Source organism: Lepidochelys olivacea (genome assembly GCF_965140295.1).
Source record: "Lepidochelys olivacea isolate rLepOli2 genome assembly, chromosome: 24".
In the NCBI taxonomy this organism is placed as follows: Eukaryota; Metazoa; Chordata; order Testudines; family Cheloniidae; genus Lepidochelys; species Lepidochelys olivacea.
The window spans coordinates 4,660,133-4,685,277 of record NC_140434.1 but is presented as its reverse complement, the minus strand read 5'-3'; the positions used below and the strand labels follow the sequence as shown (position 1 = coordinate 4,685,277).

The 25,145-nt window shown below is 49.8% G+C and overlaps 1 protein-coding gene across 1 annotated transcript in view; it reads left to right on the top strand.

The window, feature by feature from the left end:
* The window catches only part of MEF2D (myocyte enhancer factor 2D), a 168,562-nt gene extending 144,451 nt beyond the window's left edge, over positions 1-24,111 (top strand). The window contains exons 7-12 of the mRNA XM_084614166.1: positions 102-158; positions 6,860-7,050; positions 9,136-9,156; positions 14,172-14,301; positions 18,792-18,957; positions 23,748-24,111. Of these exons, the coding sequence (XP_084470292.1) occupies positions 102-158; positions 6,860-7,050; positions 9,136-9,156; positions 14,172-14,301; positions 18,792-18,957; positions 23,748-24,075 (893 nt within the window). The 3' untranslated portion in view covers positions 24,076-24,111. The remainder of the gene's footprint in view (positions 1-101; positions 159-6,859; positions 7,051-9,135; positions 9,157-14,171; positions 14,302-18,791; positions 18,958-23,747) is intronic.
* The last annotated feature ends 1,034 nt before the right edge of the window (positions 24,112-25,145 follow it).

Sequence of the window (25,145 nt, the reverse complement as noted above, 5' to 3'; positions counted from 1 at the left end):
CTGTTGATTTCCCCCCTTGCCTCACATGCAAATAGTCAACCACTGCTCAATGCACTGAGTTCTGAACTAACTTTGTCTCCACGTCTCTTGTTGCTTTCCAGGGGCGATGCTCGGGGGAGACTTGAACAACACCAACGGAGCTTGCCCAAGCCCAGTTGGTGAGTAAGAGTGCAGCCCTCCTCCTTTTTGGATGCACACTGACCTAGAGCACTGGACTGGGACTCAGAAAATCTGGGTTGTGTTGCCAGCCCTGCCACTGACGGGCTGGGTGACTGTAGGCATGTCAGTGCCCTGCTCTGTGCCTCAGTTTTCCTACCTGTAAAATGGGGATATTGATACTGCCCTCCTTTGTAAAGTGTCTTGAGCTCTATTGATGGAAAGAGCTAGGTGTTATTACTGGTAGTAAAGATCCCCCTCAGACAGCTAAAGTCAGGCCTGAAGTGCAATTTCAAACACTACCAAGTCTTTTAGATGTGGATTTTCAGGTCAGTAAATTTTGTGTGACGGGATAGGCCTGTGGTTAAACTGCTAGTCTGGGGCGCAGGAGATCTGGGTTTGGTTCCTGACTCTGCTGTAGGGGATAATTTTTTCTCTCCCATCTCTGCCCCTTTTTATAGTTATGTCTCAGGGGAGACATAAGCCCAATAGAATTTAAATCTGAGTCAAACTTTGCTTAGTCTGGTGGAGGAGAACAGTAGCCGTGTGGCCAATGCAATTGGCCGAGACTTAGGAGAGCTACGTTCAATCCTAGCTGTATCACGGACTCCGTCTGTGACCTTGGGCAAGACATTTAGGGCCTGCTTCTCACTTATGCTAAAGCCCCTATATACCACTCCAACATCATAAAGGCACCTTAAACTACAACATCCACTGCCAGAGTGGGATGAAGGGACTTTGTGTCAATGAGAACTGGGTCCTCTGTGTCAGTTCCTCATCTGTAAAATGGGGCTAATAATACTCCACTTGTCCCACGTTGTGTCTGTTTCAATGGTAAACTCTCCAGGGCAGGGACGGTTTCATATCAGGTGCATGTACAGCCCCTCACGCAGGGCAGCCCTGATCGCTGTTGGATTTCTAGGTGCTCCCGTGCTGTTACTTCCAATAATAATGAGCAAAATTAAGCAAAAAGAGCCCTAAATCCAAATGAAGTGGCTGGGTTTAATGAGAGTGAGTCACTTTGGTGCAGCATAGAGGGGATTCAATCAAGGGTGAGTTTGGCCCTGAATGCTTTGATGTAAAAGAGATTGGAATTACGCTCCCAAGTGGGATTCAGGATGCTGGCTTATGACTGAAAACCCTGGGCTCTGGATCCTACAGCCACATGGACCCTTTAGAACAGGGCCAAACTCCAACCCCACATCCACTGTGCTGATTCTGTGCTGCCCATCCCAGGCTGCCATGTAGTCCAGAATCCCTATCGCACCATGCACTAGGAGCCAGGGCCCAGCATGCCCCATATGCAGGGTTGGCTGTGGGGGCAGTTCACCATAAGGCAGCTTATGTCAGACAGCCCCTCCCTTGTCCCATTGTGGTGCCTTTAGGCCTCCAGTATATTGCCAGAGTGGGGAGCAGGGACCAGAGTCTGTCCCCGGGTCTTCAGAGCATTCGAAATCTGGCTCTGAATTTTGTTGCTCGAGCTCATCTGCAAAGTCAGGGCTGCTGGGAAAGAGACACTAAGGACTGGCCTGTACCTCCAGGCAGAGACACGCTCTGTCACTTTCTGTCAAATCCCCCCCTGAAACTCCCCCACCTCCTCCCGGCCCCCACGTCAGCTGTTGTGAGCGGCTGTTCCAGCTTCTAGCTTGGCAGGTCCCATGAATGTCAGAATTGACGTCACTGAAGCATTCCTCTCATTCCTCCAGCCACTCCAGGAAATGGAAGCGGGGCTGCAGGGAGCCCTGCGATTCTCTCAGCTCCTGTTGTTTTCAACCCAGGCCTCATTCCCAAGATCCCATCTAGCCCCTGTCCCCACCAAGCCCCAGGCAAACTTCAGATGGCAGCATTTTGGGGCAGAGAAGTGGGGAAGGGGGGCACGCTCCTCGTATTCACTAGGTGGATGGGGCTCTATGGAGCTTCCAAAATCTTGGGGCCAGCCTTCGACTTCGGGTTCCACCTGAGGCAGTCGCTCCCCTCCTCCAGCCTTGTCCCCGTCACTAACGCCTCTCTTCTGTTCTCGCTCCCTCAGCTAGGGAGCTGAGCCTGGCAGGCACCCAGTCAGCACTGTGAGATAACCTGTGACCTCGGGCGCATTCCTCCCTTTGACCACAGGCCTCGATCACATTGGGGATTCCTAACCAGTGTGGAGCTGACGTACTGGCTCCATACCCAGCATCCAGCCCCAGGCAGAGAGAGGGGATTAGGGGGCCTGGCCAGAGTGCGTTCCACTGCGGCTGTTCTCCGATCCCTAGGATTCACAGGGGGCAGATCGGGGGCACGGCCAGAGCACACTCTGCCGTGGCTATTCTGTGCTCGTCAGGATCCATAGGGAGCAGAGCGTAGCAGTCATGAGGCTGCTCTAACTTACCTGCGGGGCTGGGCTGGCTGCAAACAATCTCAGGATCCAGGTGCAGACACATCTTAAGGTGTCCCCCCGCCCAAGTACAGGAATACAGTAACTGAGAATCAGGCCCCGTGTTTTCAGCCCTCCCTTGCTTACACTGAGTCCTGCTTTGCAGAACAATGCAGGGCTAGAGGACAAGGGTCTTCGGGAGAGCAGTAATACACTGCAGGCCATCTGAAACCAGCACTGCTGCCTTTTAGCTCCCTCTCTCCATATCCCTCCCTTTTCCCTTAGATGGGGGATCAGAAACACAGGACAGTCTCTGGGTCGAAGTGCCGGACGTTTGTGGCCAATGGAGTGTCTGATCCGGCGGCGATGGATGTCGCTGGGAATCCAGCCAGGGCTTTTGAGGGGAACTGGGCCTGAGCAGAAGGCTCTGAGATCCTGCTTTTCTGCTGACTTGTTTTCCTCTGCCCCCCTGCGGTCAGCGGAGGGGACAGAGCAGAACAGCTGACATGTGTCACGTTGGTTTCTGAGAGCAGCATGTTTCCTGTGTGGCTTTAACACACCACATAAGGGTTCTGGGCTAGATGCTGGCAGATAGCCAGCAAACAGTAGCAGGCATCTGGCCAGCCGTGCTGCTGACCATGGGGGTGGGATGCAGAGGAGTTCAAATGTGTGAGGTTTTTCTTCAGCCGAACTTCAACCTGCAGCCCACATCTCCCTCCTGTCCCTGCACTGCCCCTCCCAACCCCCTGAAAGACACAGCTCTGTGGATACAGGGGATTGCATAATTATTGCTATTCAGGGTTAGAACTCAGATCCTCCTGCTCCTACAGTGCAAGCCCATGCTGCTTGAACTCAAGGAGAATCCCTGCTAGCAGTATAGGGCTTATGACACATGGTGAGAAGTTCTGATTCCACCCAGCAGAGGGAAGTATTGCACATACACATCAGCCAGCCCACTGCAATATACACCCCCACATCTGCCCAGACAGTAAGGCAAAATGGTTACCATGGGAGCCATTTGTGCGTCTTATGTTAAGGAAGCCTTATCGCTGGAAAACATAAGTGTTTTGAACATTATTTGGCCTTGCCCCACTCTGCTTGCACATGGTCTTGCCTAAAACTCTATAGCAAGCGGCTGTGAAAAGAAATTTGCTGAAAGCGGTGAAGGTCGCACAGGAAATTTTATGCACCTCCATCATCAATTAATATAAAAGCTGGTGGCCTTGCAAACGAGATATGGTCTATGCAGAACACAGTGCACCCATGGACCAGGCTAATGTACTGATTTACCAACATGCTCGGGAGTTGCATTTGATGCAGGGGTGCACACACCCCTCCGAGCCCCTTTACAGGGCATAAGCCGGCCTCTAACTATTTGGGGTCAGGAGGAAAGCTTCCTCAAGGGCAAGCTATCCCATTGCTACCAGGGTTCTTGGCGCTTTCTTGGAAGCAGTGGGTACTGGCGACAGCAGTTGGTACTGGTTAGAGGCAGCATACTAGGCCAGATAGACCACGGGTCTGGCAATTCCTATGTTACTTCAATACAGAGCAGATTCAACTCCCCCCAGAAGTTCCCTCCTCTATATTCTTGACTGGTATGCAGCCACTGTACCAGCTCTGACTGTACCCCCTTCCCAGGGCCAGCATAGGGGCATTGCCAAGGAAAGGGGCACAGCCAGAGTTCCTTTATGTTCCAGTGATCTTCTGCTACGGGCCAAATTCTGGAGGCCGTTGGCAGCCAATGCAAATTAGAGCAGCCTTGAGGCTTCTCTAACTTACCTGGGGGGTTCCAAGCTAGGACAGAGCAGTCCTAGAAGCGGATGAGAGCAAAGAGGGCTCTACGACAGCTTTGCCATCACCCTCCTGCTCAGCTGTGTCAAACGCTCCTTAGCTGTAGCTGAGGATTGGGCCCAGTAATCTGACAACACATCGTCACGTTCTCGTTGGGCCTGATTCCCCTCTTCTGCGGAGCCTGAGCCAAAGCCCAGCTGTAGTCAGTGGGAGCATTTCCATCAGCTTCAGCAAAGTCAGACACGTATAGGGGTGTGGTGGCTTCATTGACTTCAGTGCAGTTCCAGATTTGTAGCTGTGCAGAACACTGCATTTGTGCCCCAGGCCAATGTAAACGTCCACGCCCACCTCCCTCCAGTGTCAGGGCATTACCATTTGGAGTCAGAGATCTGGCAGGGTAATCAGTGGGTATAAATTACAATACAACTCACTTGAAGACCCCTGCACCAGAGCAATCATGAGGTGGGTCAGACCTCTGGGACGACTGACCAGTAGCCAGGTTGAGCAGGTTTTCACCCCAGCTGGGCACATGTCATGTCTGAAACACCACTGCCACCAAGCCACCCCCTGAAATGCAGACGTAGCGCGATGGTGAATCTGATTAATAATGCAATCAGTGAGCTATTTTCCCCAGTCTCATGTGTGATGAATATGAGGGCTGAATCTTGGTGATTGCTAAATGTCTCTCTATCTTAGGGGCCTATTCAAAAAATAATAATAATAATAATCTCATCAGAACAATAATCTCATCCAATTTATTCTTTTCCTGACATTCATCAAATCTTTTTATCATTTTTGTGTGTGTGCTTTGCAAGTAAAATTCTAAACTGGGGTGCGGGGGGGAGGTGTGTGCAGAGGAGGGCAGACCTCTGCACTTCACGGGGATGTTGGGATAAGGGGCCCTGATTCTCAGTTACACTTTAAAGTCAGTGTGACTGTGATTTATGCCCTCTTTGAGGTCCCTTTATGCTGCCAAAATGGCTCAAAGAGGCCCATTATAAATGAGAATCAGGCCCTTATTTATTACTTGTATTGCAGTAATGTCTGGAGGCCCCAGTAAGTGGGAGGAAGGGTGATCTGGTGGTTACGGTTCTAGACTGAGGCTCTAGAAAGGTGGGGTCAAGTCCCAGACATTGGTGCAACATTCGGCAAATCTTGGTGCCTCAGTTCCCCATCTCTAAAAAGGGGATAACAACTCTACTCTGCCTTATAGCAGAGTTGTATGACCAGGATGGGCTGGCACTAGACTGGAATTCAGGAGAGCTGGCTTTAGATCTCAGCACTGCCACAGATTTAAAACTAAATCAGTTTCACCGGTTCCTTCTTCGCACAGTTGCCAGCATATCCGTCTCAGATGCTGAAGGCTCTGAGTGCGAGCCTCAGCCAGGGCAGCATTGTTACATAAGAAAGACATAGTTGGTAACAGGCTCTTAAATCTAGCAGAGAAAGGTCCAATATGATCCAAAGGTTGGAAGCTGAAGCCAGACAAATTCAGACTGGAAATAAAGTGCACAATTTTGGGTAATTAACCATTGGAATAGCTTGACCCAGGCTCACAGTGGATTCTCCATCCCTGGCAATTTTAAATCAGGATTGGCTCTTTTTCAAAAAGATGGAATTATGTTATGGAAGTTCTCTGGCCTGTGTTACACAGTAGGTCAGACTAGATCAGAGGTCCCCAAACTGTGGGGCGCGCCCCCATGGAGGAGGGCAAGGAAGAACATTTGGGGTGGGGTGCGGCGGGGCTTGGGCCAGCCCCCATGGGGGGTGGGGAGGGAGCGCCACCCTACCCTACTCTGGCCCCGCCCCCAGCCTCGGCACTGGTCCATTCCCAGACCCACCCCCAGCCTTGGCCCCTGGCCACGGCTCCATTCCCGGCCCTGGACCCAGACTCGCCCCCAGCTGCGGCCCCATCTTTGGCCCACTTACCCCATCCGTGCCCCCCTCCCACCCAGCCATGGCCCTACCGGCTCCTGGGGGGACGCACGGACAGGGATGGGGGGGGGTGCGACTGTGAAAAGTTTGGGGATCCTGGCCTAGATGATCACAACGATGCCTTCTGGCCTTGGAATCTATGACAACAAAAATTCATTATGGCTTGTGAGGTGCTCAGAGACTGTGGTGGTGGGACCAGCTGAGAACTAAGCTGGGCGCTGGGCATTTTTGTCAGACTGCCCCTGCCCCAAAGAGCTCCCAGTTCGAAGAGACCCAACTGATAAAGGCTGAGAGCAAGGAAGGATCACTGGGCCTGATTCTCTTTTACTCGAAGACTCCTTCGTGTCACTCTAGCAGTGCAAGGGGCCTCAAAATGGGCAGAAATTACTTTAAGCCCTCATTGCTCTGCCTGCATGGTGTAAAGGGGACTTCGTCTAAGTCAGAACCACGCCCCTACTTTTTGGCTTTGCAGCCTTTGAACACTCATTCTGCAGGGGTGTAAATGACTGCAAGATGTGCCAGGCCATGGAGAATGGGGTCCTAGGTGCAGGGCAATGGAGAACCGAGCCCTACATCTCCCCCTCCGACTGTTTCCGAAATGTCTTTGCTTCCCCCTCCTTGCAGGAAATGGGTATGTCAGTGCCAGAGCCTCGCCGGGTCTCCTCCCGGTCTCAAACGGCAACACCATGGGCAAGATCATCCCAGCAAAGTCACCGCCGCCACCCTCCCACGGCACGCAGCTCGCCGCCAACAGCCGCAAGCCGGACTTACGCGTGATCACCTCGCAGGGCGCAAAGGGTTTGATGCACCATTTGGTGAGTGCCGCTGAATTCTGAGGGGGCGGAGGGAGAATTCTCTCAGTGTCTGGGCTGCGGCAGCTCCCACTGGCAACCAGATTCCCCGGTCATAGCCCATCCGGCTGCAGCAAGCCGGGGTGTTACCACTGGCTTGTTACTCTAGACTGCTGCGGTATTTCCCAGTAACAGTGCATTATGCTGCAGCTGATGACAGAGGTGCCGCTGGATTATTACTATAAAGTACGCTTAGTATTCCCCAGTAATGACCCATAATGTTGCAGTTTACAATGGTGTTGCTATAGACTACTGCAGTGTTCCCCAGGAGTAGCCCATCACTCCCAGGTGCAGGGGACTGGACTAGATGACCTCTCGAGGTCCCTTCCAGCCCGCCATTGCTAGGATTTGATGATTCTCAGATTGTAAAGGTGTATGACTGGCTCTGTTTTAGGGGCCCGACTCTCGTTTAGACTAGGACTGCTTTGCACTAGGACTGTGTCTGGTAACACAAAGAAGTTTTAAAGAAAGCGTAAATACAGTGGACCAGATTTTCAGTTATGCCCAGGCCCCTTTAAACCCCTCATGAAGTGACTACAAAGTGTAATTTATACCCATTTTCAGGCAGCTTTGGATGCCCATAGCGGTGTAAAATGGCCTCCGTGTAAATAAGAATCAAGCCCTGGCGGGAAAGGGATGTTCATTCTGGGCTTGTCTTCACTGCAAAGTAAACTCGAGTTATAACCTGAGCGTTGCCTCTCACTTGCGTCCTGTCCACACGCACAAACCCTTCACTCAAGCGTGGTGTTATTAACTCACGCTGACTGGCCCGTGAAGGGGTATAGATTACAGCTTGAGTTAACCCATCAGCTGCTAACACAACACTGTGGTTCTGTCCACACTGCAGATAAAAGGTGTGAGCTTAATGTGGATTAGCTAACTTGGGTTAAAATAGCAGTGAAGACACGGTAACTCCGCTTTTAAATTGGGTGAGAGCTCAAAGTCAACCCCAGGCTCCCCCGGGGCTTTAACTCAAGCTGCTAACCCAAGTTAAGAACACCGCTTTTTTGCAATGTAGACCTGCCCTCTGTGCAGGAATTGCTAACTGGAGTGGTGTTAACTTGAGAGATAACTGGAGTTAACTCTGTAGTGAAGACACAGGTATTGAGTTAGCTAACTTGGTTTTAAAACCCCCTCACACCTTTCTTCTCAGCCTAGACAGTCCCAGTCAGAGCACTCAGAATATGTCTACATTACAGCTGCTATAACAGCAAAGGTACTGCATGGCAGCTGTGCTCCTGGAGTGTGACGTTTTTCACAGCCCTGAGCGACGCAGCTCGGTCAACCTATGTTTTTAGGTGTAGCCCAGGCCTTGCATGCTGAAAGTTACTTACTCACATGAGTGTATGCAGGACTGGGACTGAAGTGAATCCGTCAAAACTGTCTATGCAAAAAATAAAATGAAGCAAAAGATTCCAATGCACAAAAAGCCAGGGAAAAGTTTTGAAAAAACAAAACAATATTGGCCAGTTCAAATCCAAAATAATAGACGGGGATCACACCAAGTTTCTGAGACCTTGTCTACACACACAAGTTGTCCCACGTTAACTATACCAGTCTCGTTAAAGGGATGCAGCATCCCCTAGTGTGGACACAGTTAGACTGGTGTAAAGATGCTTATACTTTCCTGTACAGGGGTTGAATGGGTCTAACCGTATTGGTAAAAGTCATACTTCTAAACTATATAATTATACCAGTGCACAAACTGTGTGTAGAGCATGCTTTAGCTATTTTGCAGAAGTTTCTCAGGAAGATAAATGCATTAGCTTCTTTATTTCTGCTCATGAGAACGCAGCAGTAAAGACTGAAGACTTGAATTCCCAGTTACACTAAGGCCTCTTTACGCCATTATGGCAGTGTAAACGAGTCCTAAAGTGGATGTTGATATCATTTATGGCCACCTGAGGGCCCCTTTCTCCTGCCAGAGCTGGGTAAAGGGGCCTTAGTGTAAATGAGAATCAGACCTTTGGAGCTGGGCTTGGAAGCAGTTGGCGAAAGGCGTCAATGTAACTGTGCCTCTTGGCTTTATTTCTGTTCTTCTGCATTCAGACGGAGGACCACTTGGATCTGGTGAGTTGCCTTGTGCTGTGTGTGTTTCCTTAGAGTTGTGGGGTGACATGTTTTTTTGGTTCCTTTAACACTCCTTAAACACCAGGCCTGGAGGGATGGGGGCAGGGTTAAAGAAGGCACTGAATATCATGGGCCTAATTCTCATTTTCTCCAAGGCCCCCTTTACACTGCTCTGGTGGTGTAAAGGAGCCTTAAAGTCAGTGCAACTCTAATTCCCAGTCCTATGATTTTGTAGAGCCACCTAGAATTGGGCCCTAGGAATCTATATGTTAGGGAAAATCATTTTCTGCATGGCAAAGAAAAGCTGTAGGCCCGGGGTCCCCAGCTGGTTTAAATTAGCACAGTTCCATTGAAGTCAAAGGGCCAACTCTCCAGCTGGTGTTAACATTGGTGTCACTCCAGTCTAGTCAATGGACCAGACTGGACTAATTGGTGTAGACTGGTGTCACTCCACTGGAGTCAATGGGCCAGATCCCCAGCTAGGATAAATCAGCATTGGCGTCACGGAGCCGTATCCTCAGCTGGTATAAATCAGCGTAGCTCCAGTACGTTCAAAAGAGCTACGCTGATTTACACCACTTGGGGATCTGGCCTAACGCCGTTACAAGAGAAGCAGGAAATAAATCAAGTTCTTCAAATATTAAAAACTCTTAAAAAACAAAACAAAACAATACCCCAAAACCCAAAACCGGAAAGTGAAATCGGAATTCACCGTCCCACAAGTTCATTCACAAGAACTAATTTCTGCAGAGGAACACGGCTTCTCATTATTTTTACAGCGTTTCCTGCCAGCAAAGTGAGTGCTGTCACCTTGTTTGTGGCAATGATCCCATCTCGTCCTGATGCTATTCTGGTGCAGTGCGGACGGGTAACAGGGTCGTGGCAGTCAGGGAAGGTTGTAATAGCCATACATTGTAGTGCTACGGGGCAATGGATGGCAGAGCGCTGATGGAAAGGTCTCCGGAGGCAAGTTGCAGGTAGACACGGGCAGGTGCCTTTCCCATTCTGCTAACAAGCAGTGTGGCCTAGTAGGTAAAGTACTGGATGGGGACTCAGCAGATGTAGGTTCTACTCCTGGCTCTGCTGCTGGGTGACCTTAGGCAAGACATGTCCCTGCTCTATGTCTCAGTTTCTCCTGCTGTAAAATGGGGATCACGGTAAGGACCTCCTTGGTAAAGCACTTTGAGATCGGCTGATGAAAAGTGCTGTTTAAGAGCTAGGCAGTATTATTACTGTATAAACCCATCCCATTTAGTGCAAACAATCCCCTGGCTCTGTTAACACGAAGGTCAGCTCAAACCTTCTCCTCCTGCTTGGCTCCCTCCTTTTTGCTCAGCCCACACCCCGGGTCCTCCTCCTATAAACCACCTCTCCCACCTCCTTTATACAGAGGCATGGCAATGAGTCACCTGCCTCTCAGTGAGTCAGCAGAGTCCTCTTAACTCTTTGCCAGCAGGATCAACCCCAGCTAACAGAGTGGGCGTGTTTCTGGCAGCTTCTAAACCATAGACCATGGAGAGCACCACATGAGGGTTCACAAACTATTTAAAGGGATATTACCTTATTCCTATACACAACATTGAGACTTTTAATTCGAAGTGTGGAGCAATCCCCATCCACCACGACTTCCGGGACAAGAGATTCCACCTGGGAGCATGTATGCATGATGTTGTAATGATCTTGAATGGAAGTGTGGTACTCAGAACAGTTAATGATTTTGCAGGGCTGTCAAAATAACCAGGGGGAGTGGAGAGCATTAAAATGCTGACAAAATTTGCCTGCATGGTGAGGTACTAAAACTTTGTTAATTGAGACAACCTGGCATGGCGTGAAATCACAGCGAGTCCTAAGTTGCTGACTTGATTGCAGTGTTGGGGCCTGATTCTCATTTACACTTACAACTATTTTAAGGCCCCTTTACCCTGCCAGAGTGGTGGCAAAGGGCCGCAGGCCCCTGTGTGCTTTACAATTTTATCATCTTGCTATTGGTGTAACACTCCCATCAACCCTGCAGAACGGAAGAAGCTGCCTCTCTGCGTTCGCTCTTTATGGGAGTTGTTTTTCACATTGTTTGGGGGGAAAGCTGTTTGTTTGGCTTCGTCCTGAGCCTTCCCGGAATCTTCAGAGTCAGGGAATAGGAGCAGCGCTTGTTCCATACAGGCTCAAATTCACTCCTGTGCAGAGGGTCTGCAGAAAATCTAAAGGCCTTGTCTACACTGGAGGAATTGACCGGAATAGCTATTGTGCAATAAACTGTTCTACAAAAACTATTCCAGAAGAACTCTTGTGTGGACACTTGTATTCTGGAATAGCTATAGTGCTTTAGGGTTTGTCTACACGCTAGATTTACTCCAGATTAAGGTAATTTAAAACAGAATACCTATTCTTGAGTAACTCCATGTGTGGGCCAATTTCCAAAGCGGATGAAGCTGATTAAGGCACTCTTATTCTAGAATAAGAGCCTTTATACATGGAGTTATTCCTGAATAACTGTTCCAGAATAACCCCAGGTGTAGACAAGCCCTGAAATTTCCATCCTACTTTTTTCTGAGATAACTTCTCCTTGTAGACATACCCTTACAAATTCCATGTAAATCCTAGTCTGAGAACTAAGGGCCTGATTCTCTCTTGCCCTTTACCTTGGGCAAAGTAAATGCAAAATACCACCAATCTTTGCACTTGTTTTGCGCTGGTGTGACTCAAAAGGGGCCTGATTCCCATTTACTCTTAAGGTTCCTTTACACTGCTCCGGTTATGTAAAGGGACCTTAAAGTGAGAGTGACACCCTTTCTAGTGTAGGCAAGGCCTTAGTGTAAATGTAAATCAGGCTCCATGTGCAAGGCAGTGGGGGAACCGGGCCCTTGAAATGAGACTGAAGTGGTGCATGGTCCTTTGGCTGGTGGATCCCAGCTCTGATTTCCTTTCCCCTTGCCTAGGAGCTCAGGTAAGGTCTGTACATTGACTTCTCAGGAGCCAGAGAAGACAAAAAATGGCTTTTGGAAGGTCAGGGTCAGAGCAGCACACTGCTCCCAATCCCAGAAGGTAATCGTCGTCTTGGCTTGTTACCATGGGCTGGCTGGACCCCAAACTAAATCCTAGCCACCACTAAGGCATTTGTCTTAAATACTCTTAACCCATGGGGCAGTGGTCACAGCCCGGGCTATTGCTGGCTGCAGGATGCGCGCCTGGGAAACCAGTTTCTCCAACCTTAAGGTTTAGTCATTATAGCCCGTATAATTGTCTGCTCTTGGTTATTTGGAGCCGATCAGTTCACCGACCTGCCGCTTTGCAAAGAGCTGGCTTCTGAAACTGGTGCGTCAGGGTGCTGCCAGGCTAAGGAGACGCTGACTGACCGTTTGGTGCCTTTAAATGCTAAGGAGTGGTGGAGTGGGGAGGCTCGGGAGTTGCATCAGTCTTGAGCATGAATCCTGTCTGAATCTGTCTCTGTCTAGAGGCCTATAGCACCCGTCTCGTCGTCTCTGAACTCTTCCTGGGTAAATTAGATCCGCACAGCTGAGGTCTCCTGGCGGCATCTTCATGTGCCGTTTTCTGACATGGTTCCCTTGTTCCTTGTCGTTCTCAACCCGCAAGGCAGCTGTCGCCCTGAACTCCCATTACCGGGCGCAGACAGCAACTCGCTGTCTCAACCGGGGCCCTAAATGACCCAGGGGGCATCGTGCCATGCCAAGCACGGTCTAAGCTGGATTCTGTTTCAGGCTTCACTGGGTTACATGTGCCCAGGTGCCACGGATTAGAGTCAAGCCTCTTGAGTCTGATTTAAATCAGATTAGCATAGGCAGCCCGGATTATCTGATTTGCAAACAGGGCCTAATCTTGCCCTCAGATCCACCCAAATAACTGGGGGGAGGGGTTAAGTGCTGATATCCCAGGGCAGCATGTTTGGGGCCTCAGTGGGCCTTGGGCCACTCTTAAAATGGGGGCATGTTTATGACTGAGGCCCACAAATCTCACTCGGGGCCCCATCCAGCACTGCCAAGAGATGTACCCTCGATTCCCAGGGAAGTCCTGGGGGCTGATTCTCAGGCACGTTCGATACAGGGGTGGAGGAAGTTAAGATAGCTTTAAGTCATCTTTGTACTTCTCGGGCCTGATCCTCAATTACACCAGAATCCCTTCAGACTGTTCTGTAACATAAAGGGTCCTTGAACTGCGTATAAATTACCTTGGACAAGTCAAAGTCTCTCTGTGCCTCAGTTTCCACATCTCTACAATGATAGCACTGCCTTACTTCACAAGGGGGGTTGTGAGGACAAAATGCGTTAAAGATGTAGCATGCTCACGTATGGAGGGAGGGGAGCCAGATAATTACTTCAGATAAATAGTCTTTCCAGCCCCTGGTGTGTAAATTAGAGCAACCTCAGGGCATTTTTCTTAAGGGTAAAATTCACCACTGTGCAGAGTGCCAGCACGAGACCTATGCAAGCCAGCAAAATAGGATTTAAGTGGGACATAAGTGGCACATAGGAGACCTCTCTGCGGGGTGAATGTCCCTGAAAGCACTGCTACAGCCTCCCCTGCTGGTTTGTTTAAAAAACAACCATCTCTTTGAACCAATTCGCTTTGGCTGGTTTACTTAAGGCAAGTTACATGGAACGATATTCTCCTTTAAACGAAGGCCTCTTTTCCCTGCTCTGGCAGGGAAATGGCACCTTAGTGCCATGGAGAATCAGGCCCGGGGTATTTTAAACATCAGAAGGAAAAGAATAAAATAAAACCCAGCGTAAAATGATCCAGCTACCGGAGGTCATACGGGTCCTGAGAGCTGGTAACTGATGGATTTGAAAGTGGTCTGTTGTTTTAGTCTGCTGTGTACAGGAATTTCCCAAGTGGCTCAGACCAGCGCTCCGTCTAGCCTACTGCTCTGTCTCGAACAGTGCCCGGGGTAGGTGCCAGGAGCCCTGCAGTCGGCGGTTACAGACGAGATTTTGGAAAGCTAACCCACCGGTGGTTTAAATGCATCCAGTTTATAATTCCTTCTCCATTTGCTTCCCCAGCAGAATGCACAGAGGTTAGGAGTCTCCCAAGCAACTCATTCTTTAACCACGCCAGTCGTTTCGGTGGCCACTCCAAGTTTGTTGACCCAGGGCCTGCCTTTCTCTGCCATGCCCACAGCATACAACACAGGTAAGTGCGATGGACATGAAATGATGGTGTTGATTGGACCCGCCGCCAGGATGTTGCTGACTTTTCCCACACAATGCATAACATCTTGTGGAACTCATTGCCACAAGATATTGCTGAGGATAAGAGTGTAGCAGTATTTTTTATTTTTAAAGAGTGGTCATTTATATGGATAATGAGAACATCCACTGTTACATCAGTAAGGATTTTAAGGCCATGATTCTCATTTACACTAAGGCCTCATTACTCCATTGTGGCAATCTAAAGGTGCCTTGAAGTGGGTGCTAATGGCAGTTACATCCACTTCATGGCCCTTTTATGCTTCCAATGCAGTGTAAAGAAGACTTAGTGCAAATGAGCATCCAGACCAAAACCCAGCATCCTTCTGGGCATAAGCGAGATGCTAACTGATTGGGGCTAGGAAGAAAGAGAGAGGAAGGTTATGGAACACCTGTCCCCAGAAAAGGCACTGTGTCTCTGGAACCTGTCCCACACCCGTGCAGAATGGAAGGTTTATTGGTTTCTTGTATAACACAGTTTGGCACCTGCTCAGAGAATATCTTGTAAAAATGCTGTATGAAGCTGTTTGTCTGGAAGAGCCTGGAGTAGGCGGGTGGGGAACACCCTCTTATAATTAATAGGTGTAGCCCAGCAGATGTTTGCTTACAGGCAAGTAGAAGTCTCCTCTCCTTGCATGGATTTCAAGCTTGCTCAGAGTGTCCAGTGCAAGGCTAGATTATGAATGCAGCACAGGCTTGAGCTAACCCCTCTGCATAGGGGTCAGAGGGGAGAAGTGTTCAAATGTGGCTGCCTGAATATTTGGCTAAAAGGCTTGGTATGAGAGCTGCTATTGTGATGACCATTGCTTATATTACTGTGAGGTCCCGCTGCCCCAGATGAGACCAGGGCCCCTTTGTGCTGGGGGCTGCATGCTCACACACACAGAGGGACAGTCTCTTCCCCCAAAAATCTTCCAGCTAAGAGGTCTCGTCTTTCTGCCGCTCTTTGACAATGCAGAATTTTTCTCTGCTCTGCATATGCTAGCGGATGAGCCAATCTGTTGCTCTTAAATAATAACCATTTCCAAAATGAATTAAACTAAACCCAGTTAAGCCTACCTGAATTCTGAATGAGAGCATCCACACGGGGGTTTAATCCGGTTTAACTAATCCACTTTCAATTCACACCTTTTGGTAAAGAGATTAATTTTCCTGAGTATCCCCCTGTACACAAACCCCAGTTAGGGTTATCTGGAATTTGAACTGCCCTGGGCTTTAGATGGGCTTGGGGTGAGCATCCTCCATCCAGGAGAAGTGTATAACCCGCTCAGCCGTGTGTATTATATGTCCCCCTCTATGTCTGCTCTGCGGAGCCTACCAAATTAGCTCAAACTATAGCAATGCACATTCAATCCTGCCGTTCAATCCCCAAACGTTGGCCAAAGCTGGTGGCTGTCAAGCCCAGTGGCTGTAAAGTGCTACCAAGCCTGAACGGTTCACAACTGGTGGAAATGACTGAGCCAGGCACAGGGTCGCAGAGAATAAAGGGTGGGACTTTCTGGTGGGTGTGCCGCAAATCGGAATAAGTAACTTTGGCGGCCTTTCAGCTCCCCTTCAGCCATCTCTTTGCGACGTGCTGCTGCAGGCAGGTTTGTCGCTGCAGGGGTGGGGAAGACTGAAATCGCAAACGCCCAACGTGAGAGGTGGGGTGCGGTGGCTGATGAGTTGTGCACAGGAATTCTGGTTCTATTGTGTGTGAATCAAATACTGAGACAATACAGCAGAACCGCCTTTGATCAAAGGTCAGTTCTTTTAGCAGAAAACAATTCTCTGGCGATGCAGCCTGGCCAGCTCTCCTGATTTTACAGCACGTTTTATGATATTTAGTCTTTTTCTGAAAGTTCCTGCTCCTGGAGTCATGTGATTATATGAAATGTCATCTCGTTTTTTAATTACATTTCTAGCCCTCATGATTGCTGAGAAGAGCTGGAAAACATGACTCCTGAATGCTCAAAAAACAGATTTTTAAGCCAGTCATGTGGTTTTTCAGGGATATGATTCATGCTGTTTACGCACCTGGGATTGGCAAAACTGTTATTGTCTCTTTGGGATTGAGGTGCATAACAGAGATCTCTAGCCTCTGTGAGGTTACAAGAATTGTATATATAAAAAATACTTACATCCGCTAATGTGGTGGAGTAAAGAAGCCTTAATGTAAAGTAAGGCCCAGTATCTCTCTGTGTGTAGTTACTAAACCTATGCGCACACAAAAATTGTCACTAGAAATTTGCCGTTCCCCCACCCTCCTGCCCAACAATGCATTTTTTAGGGCACCAAAACGATTTGTGAATTTGGATCAAATTTGCAAAATAGTTTCAGCCAAACCCCGCACCTCATTCTCCTCCCCACTCCCCCAAATCCCTGAACGCTAATCTCCAAAATGTCAAAATTTTTTGCTTAGAAAGTATCAAACCAGATTATTTTGACATTTAATTTCAGATTGACTCTTTTGAAACAAAATGCCAAATTGAATTAATGTTCAAAACGTTTGGTTTGACCTGAGTGAAACCATTTTGGTTTTTCATTTTGTTCGGAACACTGAAAAAATTCCATTTTGGTTCAAAACAAATTGGGATTTTTTATGTTTTAATTTTTTTTGGTTTGGCCACCAAATTAAAAAAACAACAACAACAACAAAATACAAAGAAAGAAACAAAACCAAAAAATAAAAATTAAAATTAACGCCCCCACCGAACCCAGAACTAAAAGCAACCAATTTTTTGCTCACCTCTAGTAGTTAGTATATATGAATGCCATCCACTGGCATATGAGAATAGGGTGTGTAATATTGTTCATAAGTTTATAAGTTTATTGATATTTGATAAAGTTGTTGGCTCATTGCAAGATTGTTTCCTAGTTGAGCAGCTATTAAGACAAGCTGTTGACAGCCCAAGGCCTTGTCTACATGAGAAAGTTGCCCCCAAACTAACTAAAGTTGGTTTCAAAACCAGTTTAATGAAATCAGTGCAAATACTCTTATTTCAATGTAAGAAAGCGGTTTAATTCAGTTGACTTGATCCGTAAGCGACTTAAGGGAAACTGAAATGAGCCGGGTTGAAACCGAAATAAGAGCATCCACACAGACATTTAGAGCGGGAGCAACTTCCTGGGGTAGACAAGTTCTGATTCCAGTCACTTCCCCTCTCCGTGCGTGGCAGAGGCATGACAGGTACAGCTGCCTCAGCTTCCCCTTTAAGACTTCCCCTGAAGGAGGCCAAACAGTCTTTGTGCCAATAGTCCTTGTAAGAGCCCCCAAAGCCCTCTCTGCTGGGAGCCAGTGGGAAGCAGGTTAGCTCCTCCAATATACCCCTGCCTTCAGCTTTCTCTGACCCTTAGCTCCGGCTTAGAGCCAGCAGGCTGCCCGCTCTGCCTTCTCCTCCTCCTGCCTTCGGCATGGACAGCACCTAGCACATTGGGGCCTCTGGCTGCTACCACGGTATAAATAAGGAGATGACAAGATCTTTGAAAGGCTGAGGCTGGAGGGAGAAGAAAGGAGAGGAGGGGGCTGCTGGGCACTGGAAGGTGGAGTGGAGCAGATTTGGAAGCAAAGATAGCTTGTATCTGATTATGCAGTATGATCACATGGAGTATGTTAAAGTGATGGCCTTGCTGATGTGTCAGCTAACTCAATTAAACAGCGGCAAGATAATGTCTGCAGCCGCTTTTATCATGCGAGGCATCTCAAGGAGCTTTCATAACAAAATAAGACGCTGATCAAACATAAAAGGTTGATTATTCCATTAAGAAGCACGTGTGTCTTTGGTTCAGATGTAAACTAATTCTAATCAATGGAACGTACCAGTCCCTGCTTGGTGCACTGTACAGAGTGTAATTAACTGGGTAAGCGTATGCATGTGTACACCACTGCCCCGTACTTCTGTGTGTGGGTCTACACTAGTGCCCTATACTGGGTGGAATCGGTGTGCATTTTTTGTGTTTATAGTCTACTATTCTGTACTGGATATAGAGTGTGTGTGTGTGTGGTTTATATACACTACCCTCTACTGGATGGAATCAGCGTGTGTGTGTTTCTACACCACTTCCATGTACTGGATATAATCCCTTTGTGTGTGCATGAGCTACTGCAGTCTCTTGGATGGAATCAGAGATGTTGTTTGTGTGTCATGAGCCCTATAGTGCACACACTGAATGGTGATTCTCCTTTAGCTCGAGTGGAAGGGGTCTGTGATTTTGGACTAGGAGGATATGCGTTCTATCCCCAGTTTTGCTGGGCTGTTCCAAGCAGCCATTGTGCCTGTCACGGTGACGCCCGCGAGGTCCCTGAGCTGCTTACAGATTTGTTACAACGTGGAGAAGGATTTGCTCTCCACCCTCTTCTGTAGCAGGCGCCAAGCCCAGGATTCGGTGTGGAGACCGACTTGGCCACAGCGGCGATGAAGGGATTGCTTCTGAAGAGCATGTCTTCTGTTTCAGATTATCCGCTGACCAGTGCAGAGTTACCCTCGCTCCCGGCGTTCAGCTCACCCAGCGGGTTGTCGCTTGGCAACATCTCGGCCTGGCAACAGCCACATCAGCAGCAACAACAACAACAACAGCAGCAGCAGCAGCATCTTGTTCCTGTATCACTAAGCAACTTAATGTAAGGGAAATGGAGGAGGGCCTCCGCTGAGCAGCGGCTCATCGTTGCATGGTTCCATAGGGGCTTAAGGCCAGAAGGGATCATTAGACCATCCAGTCTGTCCCCCAGATACCCCTCTATCGAGCCCTGTGCCTTGGCTTAGACGAAAGCATTTCAGTCCTCAGTGAATTTGTTTCCTCGAACACACACGGCAGATGTGTATTTTGATAGCAGTTATTCCTGATTTGGGGAGGCAGTTTTGCCTCCCGGTTGGAGCAAAGGGGATGTGGAGCCAGCGCTCCTGGGTTCCATGCCTGGCTCTGCCATGGATTCCCAAGTCACTGCCTTGCTCTGTACCTCAGTTTCCCCAGTTGTAGAATGAGGAGAATGATACTGATCTACCTCACAGGGCCTTAATTTAGGTGTTTTGAGATTCTGGTCCAGACATGTCTCTAGAAGGACACATTCTTATTTCTTTCATGTTTGAGATGGTTGACATTTTGGTGAAAAATCAAAAACTCACCTATTTCTATTCTGCTGGGGTGCCTCATGGGAGCTGTAGTACAGGTGCCTGACGCTCCCATTTTCTCTAGCTGGGCTTCCTCAACAGACTACATTTCCCATGATGCACCATGGTTCCCCCCCTCCCCCCCGTGAGGGGAGGCGGTTGCATCATGGGAGTCCCTGGCATGGGAGATGTAGTCAAGAGCAGGGACAGGAGGAACCTGAGCTGCGGCTCCGATGTGGCCCCACAGAAGCGATGTGAATCGAAATATTTCAGTGTTTGGGCTGAAATAAGTGGTTCGTTTTTTTGATGAAAATTGAAGTTTTCTGTGGAAAGCGGACACTTTTCGGCCAAAAAAATTCATTTAGTAGAAAACCTGATTTTTCCGTCGAAAACCTGCCCTAGCTCTCTTGAGTGTCATCACTAGAGGAAAGCAAAATATTCAAAGCGAAATGTGAAATTCCCGACCAGTTCAGAACCTGTCGGACCTGCTGCCTGAAGCTGCTGTTGAGTAATAATACGGTGCAGTTACACATTCCACTGTAGGCTACAGACACCACTGTCGTTAAGATGGGCCAGTGACATGCCTCCAGGTTTTAGCAGTAGCGAGATTGATGTACACATTGTGGGTGGCCCATACCATATCCCTGTAACGAACCAAACCAAAACAGCCACAAGCTTTGAGGAATTCTGTATCTGAACTCTGTTATTAATGCCAGAGGCTTCATTTGCTATGGGGACATGGGATGCAGTTGCCTCCCCCCAGACCTACCCCTTTTGCGGGGTCTCAGAGCACAGGCTCCAGCCCGAGCCCAAACATCTACACTGCCATTTTATAGCCCCGCAGCCCATGCCCCACGAGCCTGAGTCAGCTGACTTGGGTCAACCATGCCCATGCCACGGGTCTTTTATTGTGTAGACATACCCTTATTGAGAGATAGTTCCTGCCCCAAATATCTTGCAGTCTAAATAGGCAAAGGGGGAATTATTATCCTCATTCCCAAATGGGAAATTGAATCCCAGAAAGAATAAGGGTTTGTCTACATGCGGACACTGACCCAAACAGCTTTTGTTCAATATCTCCCCTTGTGGACACTTTATTCTGGACTAAATAGGGTGCTTCCCAAGCAGAGGAATTATTCTGCAATAGAGTGTCCACACAGGGAGCAACTTCAGTCAGTTTCCCCATGCAGACAAGCCCTAAGGGTATCTGAGAGTGAACTTCCCAGCTGGGGTCCACAGACTCAGGCTGGTGCGCTAAGGAAAGCTGTGTGGATGTTGCAACTCGGGTTCTCAAGCCCAGGAGGGGGTGGGCTTGAGACCCCGAGTGATAACCTCAAAGCAACATCTTGCTCCCAGGTGCAGGGCAGACATAGCCACAGTGGCTGGCCACAGGTCACACAACGCACAGGTGGTGGAAGCAGGAATTGGACCCAGGTTGCCGGAATCCTAGCCTGGGGGATTGTCGGGGAGCCAAAGGCAGGCTGCCAGGTTTGATCCACCAAGCGAAGCGCCGCGCATTCAGGCCGAGCTGTCAGTGGAATGAGCAGGAGCCTTGTCTGTGCAGGGGTGTGTGACCTTTCTCCGTCCTTGGCCTGAGCTGAGCGGGGCAGAGTGTTCTGCTGGGTTGTCTGCTGGGAAGGTGCATTCACTCCAGACAGGGACAGTTTGTTTGTTCACATTATATGGAATCTGGACGGGCCTGATCCTCAGTCCCCAATCCGGACGGGTTCCTGCTCTTCTCCCCTCAAAACACTTTTCATTGCTACCGGCCCCAATAGCTGCCCGCGGCAGGACCGAAATACACACTGCAGGGAGGGGGACAGCTCCTCGGCAGGTGCAAATCGGCAGCGATGGAGCCCCCCCAGCTGAAGATTTGGCCCAGTTGCTGTAACGGAATCGCATTGCTTGGGTGGCCACTGCGCTGAAGTCTCTCGCGTGGCAGGGAGCAGGGAAGGGGATCAGAGTGTATTCAGATTACAGGCACAGAGGACAATGCTGCAGTCAGCCGGCTACTGGGTGTGTGCCCGCCACTGCCATCTACTGGCTGGAATCAGAAGGGCGTGTCATAGGCCCGAGGCTCAGTCGTGTAAAGCTGGTCACTTCATATGATGACGATGGTTTACTTGTATTGCCTTAGTGCAGAGGTGGGCAAACTGCGTGTGGCCCGCGGGACCCTCCTGACCGGCCCCTGAGCTCCTGGCCCGGGAGGCTCGCCCCCGGCCCCTCCCCTGCTGTTCCCCCTCCCCCGCAGCCTCAGCGCGCCTGTGCAATGCGCTGGGCAGCGGGGCTGCGAGCTCTTGCCGGGCAGCGCAGTTGCAGACCCACGGCCTGACCTGGTGCTCTGGGCGGCGCGGTTGGGGGGGCAGGGAGCAGGGGGCGCTGGATAGAGGGCAGGGGAGTTGGGGGGTGCTGGTCAGGTGTCGGGGGTGTGGATAGGGGTTGGGGTGGTCAGAGGGCAGGGAACGGGGGGGGGGTTGGATGGGGCAGGGGTCCCAGGGGGGCAGTCAGCAAGGAGAGGGGGGGTTGGATGGGGTGGCAGGGGGCAGTCAGGGGCAGAGGTTCTGGGGGCAGTCCAGGAGCAGGGGGTAGTGGATGGGGTAGGAGTCCCAGGGGAGCCGTAAGGGGACGGGGCGGGGTTGGATAGGGCAGAAGTCCCGGGGGAGCCGTCAGGGGGAGAGAAGCAGGGGGTTCGGATAGGAGGCGGGAGCCGGGCCACACCTGGCTGTTTGGGGAGACACAGCCTTCCCTAACCAGCCCTCCATACAATTTTGGAAACCCGATGTGGCCCTCAGGCCAAAAAGTTTGCCTGCCCCTGCCATAGTGCCTAGTTGCCCTATTCATGGACCAGCAGCACTCCAGTGTGCTAGGCACTGTACAAACACAGAACTGTGCTTAGAGGACCTAACCAAGATCCCCCCGCATTGTGCTAGGGGCTGCAACAGACATTTAGGGGGCTTGTCTACACGCAGGGGTGCCACTGTAGTGCGTCCCTGAAGACACTTCCTATAACGATGGGAGGGGTTCTCCCGTCAGTGTGGCAATCCGCCTCCCCGAGAGGCAGTAGCTAGGCTGACGGGAGAATTCTAGTGCTGTCTGTATTGGGGGTCTGTACTGGGTCACTCATGGGGTTGGCTTTTTCACACCCCTGAGCGACATAGTTTGCCAAGCTAATTTCCTCGTATGGACCAAGCCATAGTAAGAGCCCGTCTTTTCTCCAAAGAGCTGACAGCCTAATAGAACTGGCTAGAAAATGGTTTATCCCGGTGAAAATTTTTAATTCATATTTTGTCATTTTCAACTAACGTTTTCTGTCGTGTTATTGTAGCCAGGTTGGTCCCAGAATATGAAAGAGACGAGGTGGGTGGGGCAGTATCTTTTATTGGACCCACTTCCCTTGGCGAAAGAGACGAGCTTCAAGCTACAGGGCTTAGAGTCTAATTAGACAAGACAAACAAAGGCTGGGATGGGAAAGAGATCCCCAGAGAGAGGAAGTGACAGGTTCAGGGTCATGTCGGCCGGCAGCGTGGCCGAGAGCAGAGTGCACCTCTCCTGGTTCCCCGTCTAGTGCATTCTCCATGACTGTATGGCCTTTCCGAGCCCACTAGCAGCAGCAAGCTATTCCGTCGGCAATAGCTGCGTAGCAAGGAGTAGCATCTTTCTGGCCCCAGAACAATCAAACCATCCATGGCAGCTGACCAGTTATAGAAGCACCCTAGGATTTTTAATTCCAGGCAACCCCGATGACTCCCTCATGCCACAGACGCCCTTCGAGGAAGCACATTTGATGCTGTGCTGTGATTGCTAACACAGCGGGTTTCACTGCTGAACATTAGGGGCCAGGTTCTCGTGAGGGAGCAGCATAAAGGGGCCTTAATGGGGCTGGAGGATGCCAGGTCTTGTGCTAAGGCATTAGGCTGGGCTTTAAGAGACTTGGGTTCTCACCCTGAGTCTGCCCCAGATCTCGGTGATTTGGGGGCAAGTTCTTTCCTTTCTCCCTGTCTCAGCTTCAACTGTATAGACTGATAATATTAAACTGCACTGAGATGGATGGATGATAAGATCTCTGAATTTCTATGATAGAAAAGACCTTTACAAATGTTAATTATCAATATGTCTCTCTTCCCCTTTCTCCATCTTTCTTTTTCACCTTCTCTGCATCTGTCTCTTATTCCTTCACTATCCCACATGTACACCCCTCTACGTTTTCTCCCCCTCGTCTTCCCCTCCCTTCCCCCATTCCCTTCTTTTCTCCTGTCTCCCCTTTCCCTCTCTCCACTCCCCATCCCTCCGTTGCCACCCGCAGACAAGGGGGTCACTTATCTCACACCACCACGTTGACTGTCAACACCAACCCCAACATCAGCATCAAGTCGGAGCCTGTCTCGCCCAACCGGGAACGTAACACTGCCACGCCGCTCAGCTCCTTCCCGCACCAGAGCCGGCACGAGCCGACGGGGCGTTCTCCCGTCGACAGCCTCAGCAGCAACGCCAGCTCCTATGAAGGCAACGAGCGGGATGACCCCGCCAGAGCCGATTTCGGCTCGTCCCTCGGCCTCCTGAGACCCACGACCGAGGCCGAGGGAGAGAGCCCGTCCGTAAAGCGCGTGCGGCTGGACACCTGGGTAACATAACCAGTCCCAACTCTCTTCGAGCTACTTTCTGCTCATGTCCGGGTGGGGGCGGGCAGATGTGTGTGTTGGGGGGGGGGGTGTGGGGGTGGGATTGTTACCAGTGGCAGGGTTGGGAGGGGGGAAAAGGGAGGGCCGGGGTGGAGCTAACTGGGTTTGGGTTGGGGGCGGGGACATATTATAAACTGCCTGAGAAATAGCTTTAGGATTTTGTAGGCATTCATTCTAGTGCAGCAGGCAACGTTTGCAATACGTAAGGCACTCCATGGCTGAGAGCAGCTTAGAATCAAGAATAAGGGGGAGTGGGGGGGAAGGAACGTGTCACCAAAAAAAAAATCAATCACTTATCCCAGTGAGCAAGTGTCGGGCGTGCGTGCTAGGTTGTTGTCGATAAAATTCACCCACTGGCGATTGGAAGTCGGGGAGGGCTCGAGATGCGTGCCCAGTTTGTAAGGTTGGACCTAATTGTGAGAGAAGAGTGCCTTTGATGAGAAGGGTGCTGAAGGAACTGCACCTAAGACTTCTATTTGGATGCAGAGAATTTCTTATGCACACACATCCCTATGCACATTTTAGTTCCAGATTCACAAGGCTCTGTGCACTCTAAACTCCCACTGATGTGCAAGCCCTTTGCAGCCAAATTCAAATACAGCTGAGATTTTTTTGCACCCCATGCTCCCAGTCAGAGGGTAACCGTGACTGCCATGCAGAATGGCCAGTGTGAGGTATATGCACTGCTTTAAGTTCCACTCAAAAACATAGCACTTCAGTGAGACTTACATGATGCCTTCCTTTCCTGGCCCCTCAGCACAACAGGGGTGGATGTCACCCAGCATGAACTGGTAACCTGCCAGTGCTGGTGGGTCAGATGCCATATCTCTGCTCTGTATGTAGCTCACTCTCACAGCCCGGCACGCTTGGAAAGATCAGAATACTGATCAATATGCCAGTTAGGAGGCTTGGCTTCATCTAATCAGTTTCAACTCCAATTATGTTGCCAAATTAAAAATGAATACTAATAATCATCCACGCAAAGAGAGCTTTCCCAGTGCAATCTATAGGGCCAGATTCTC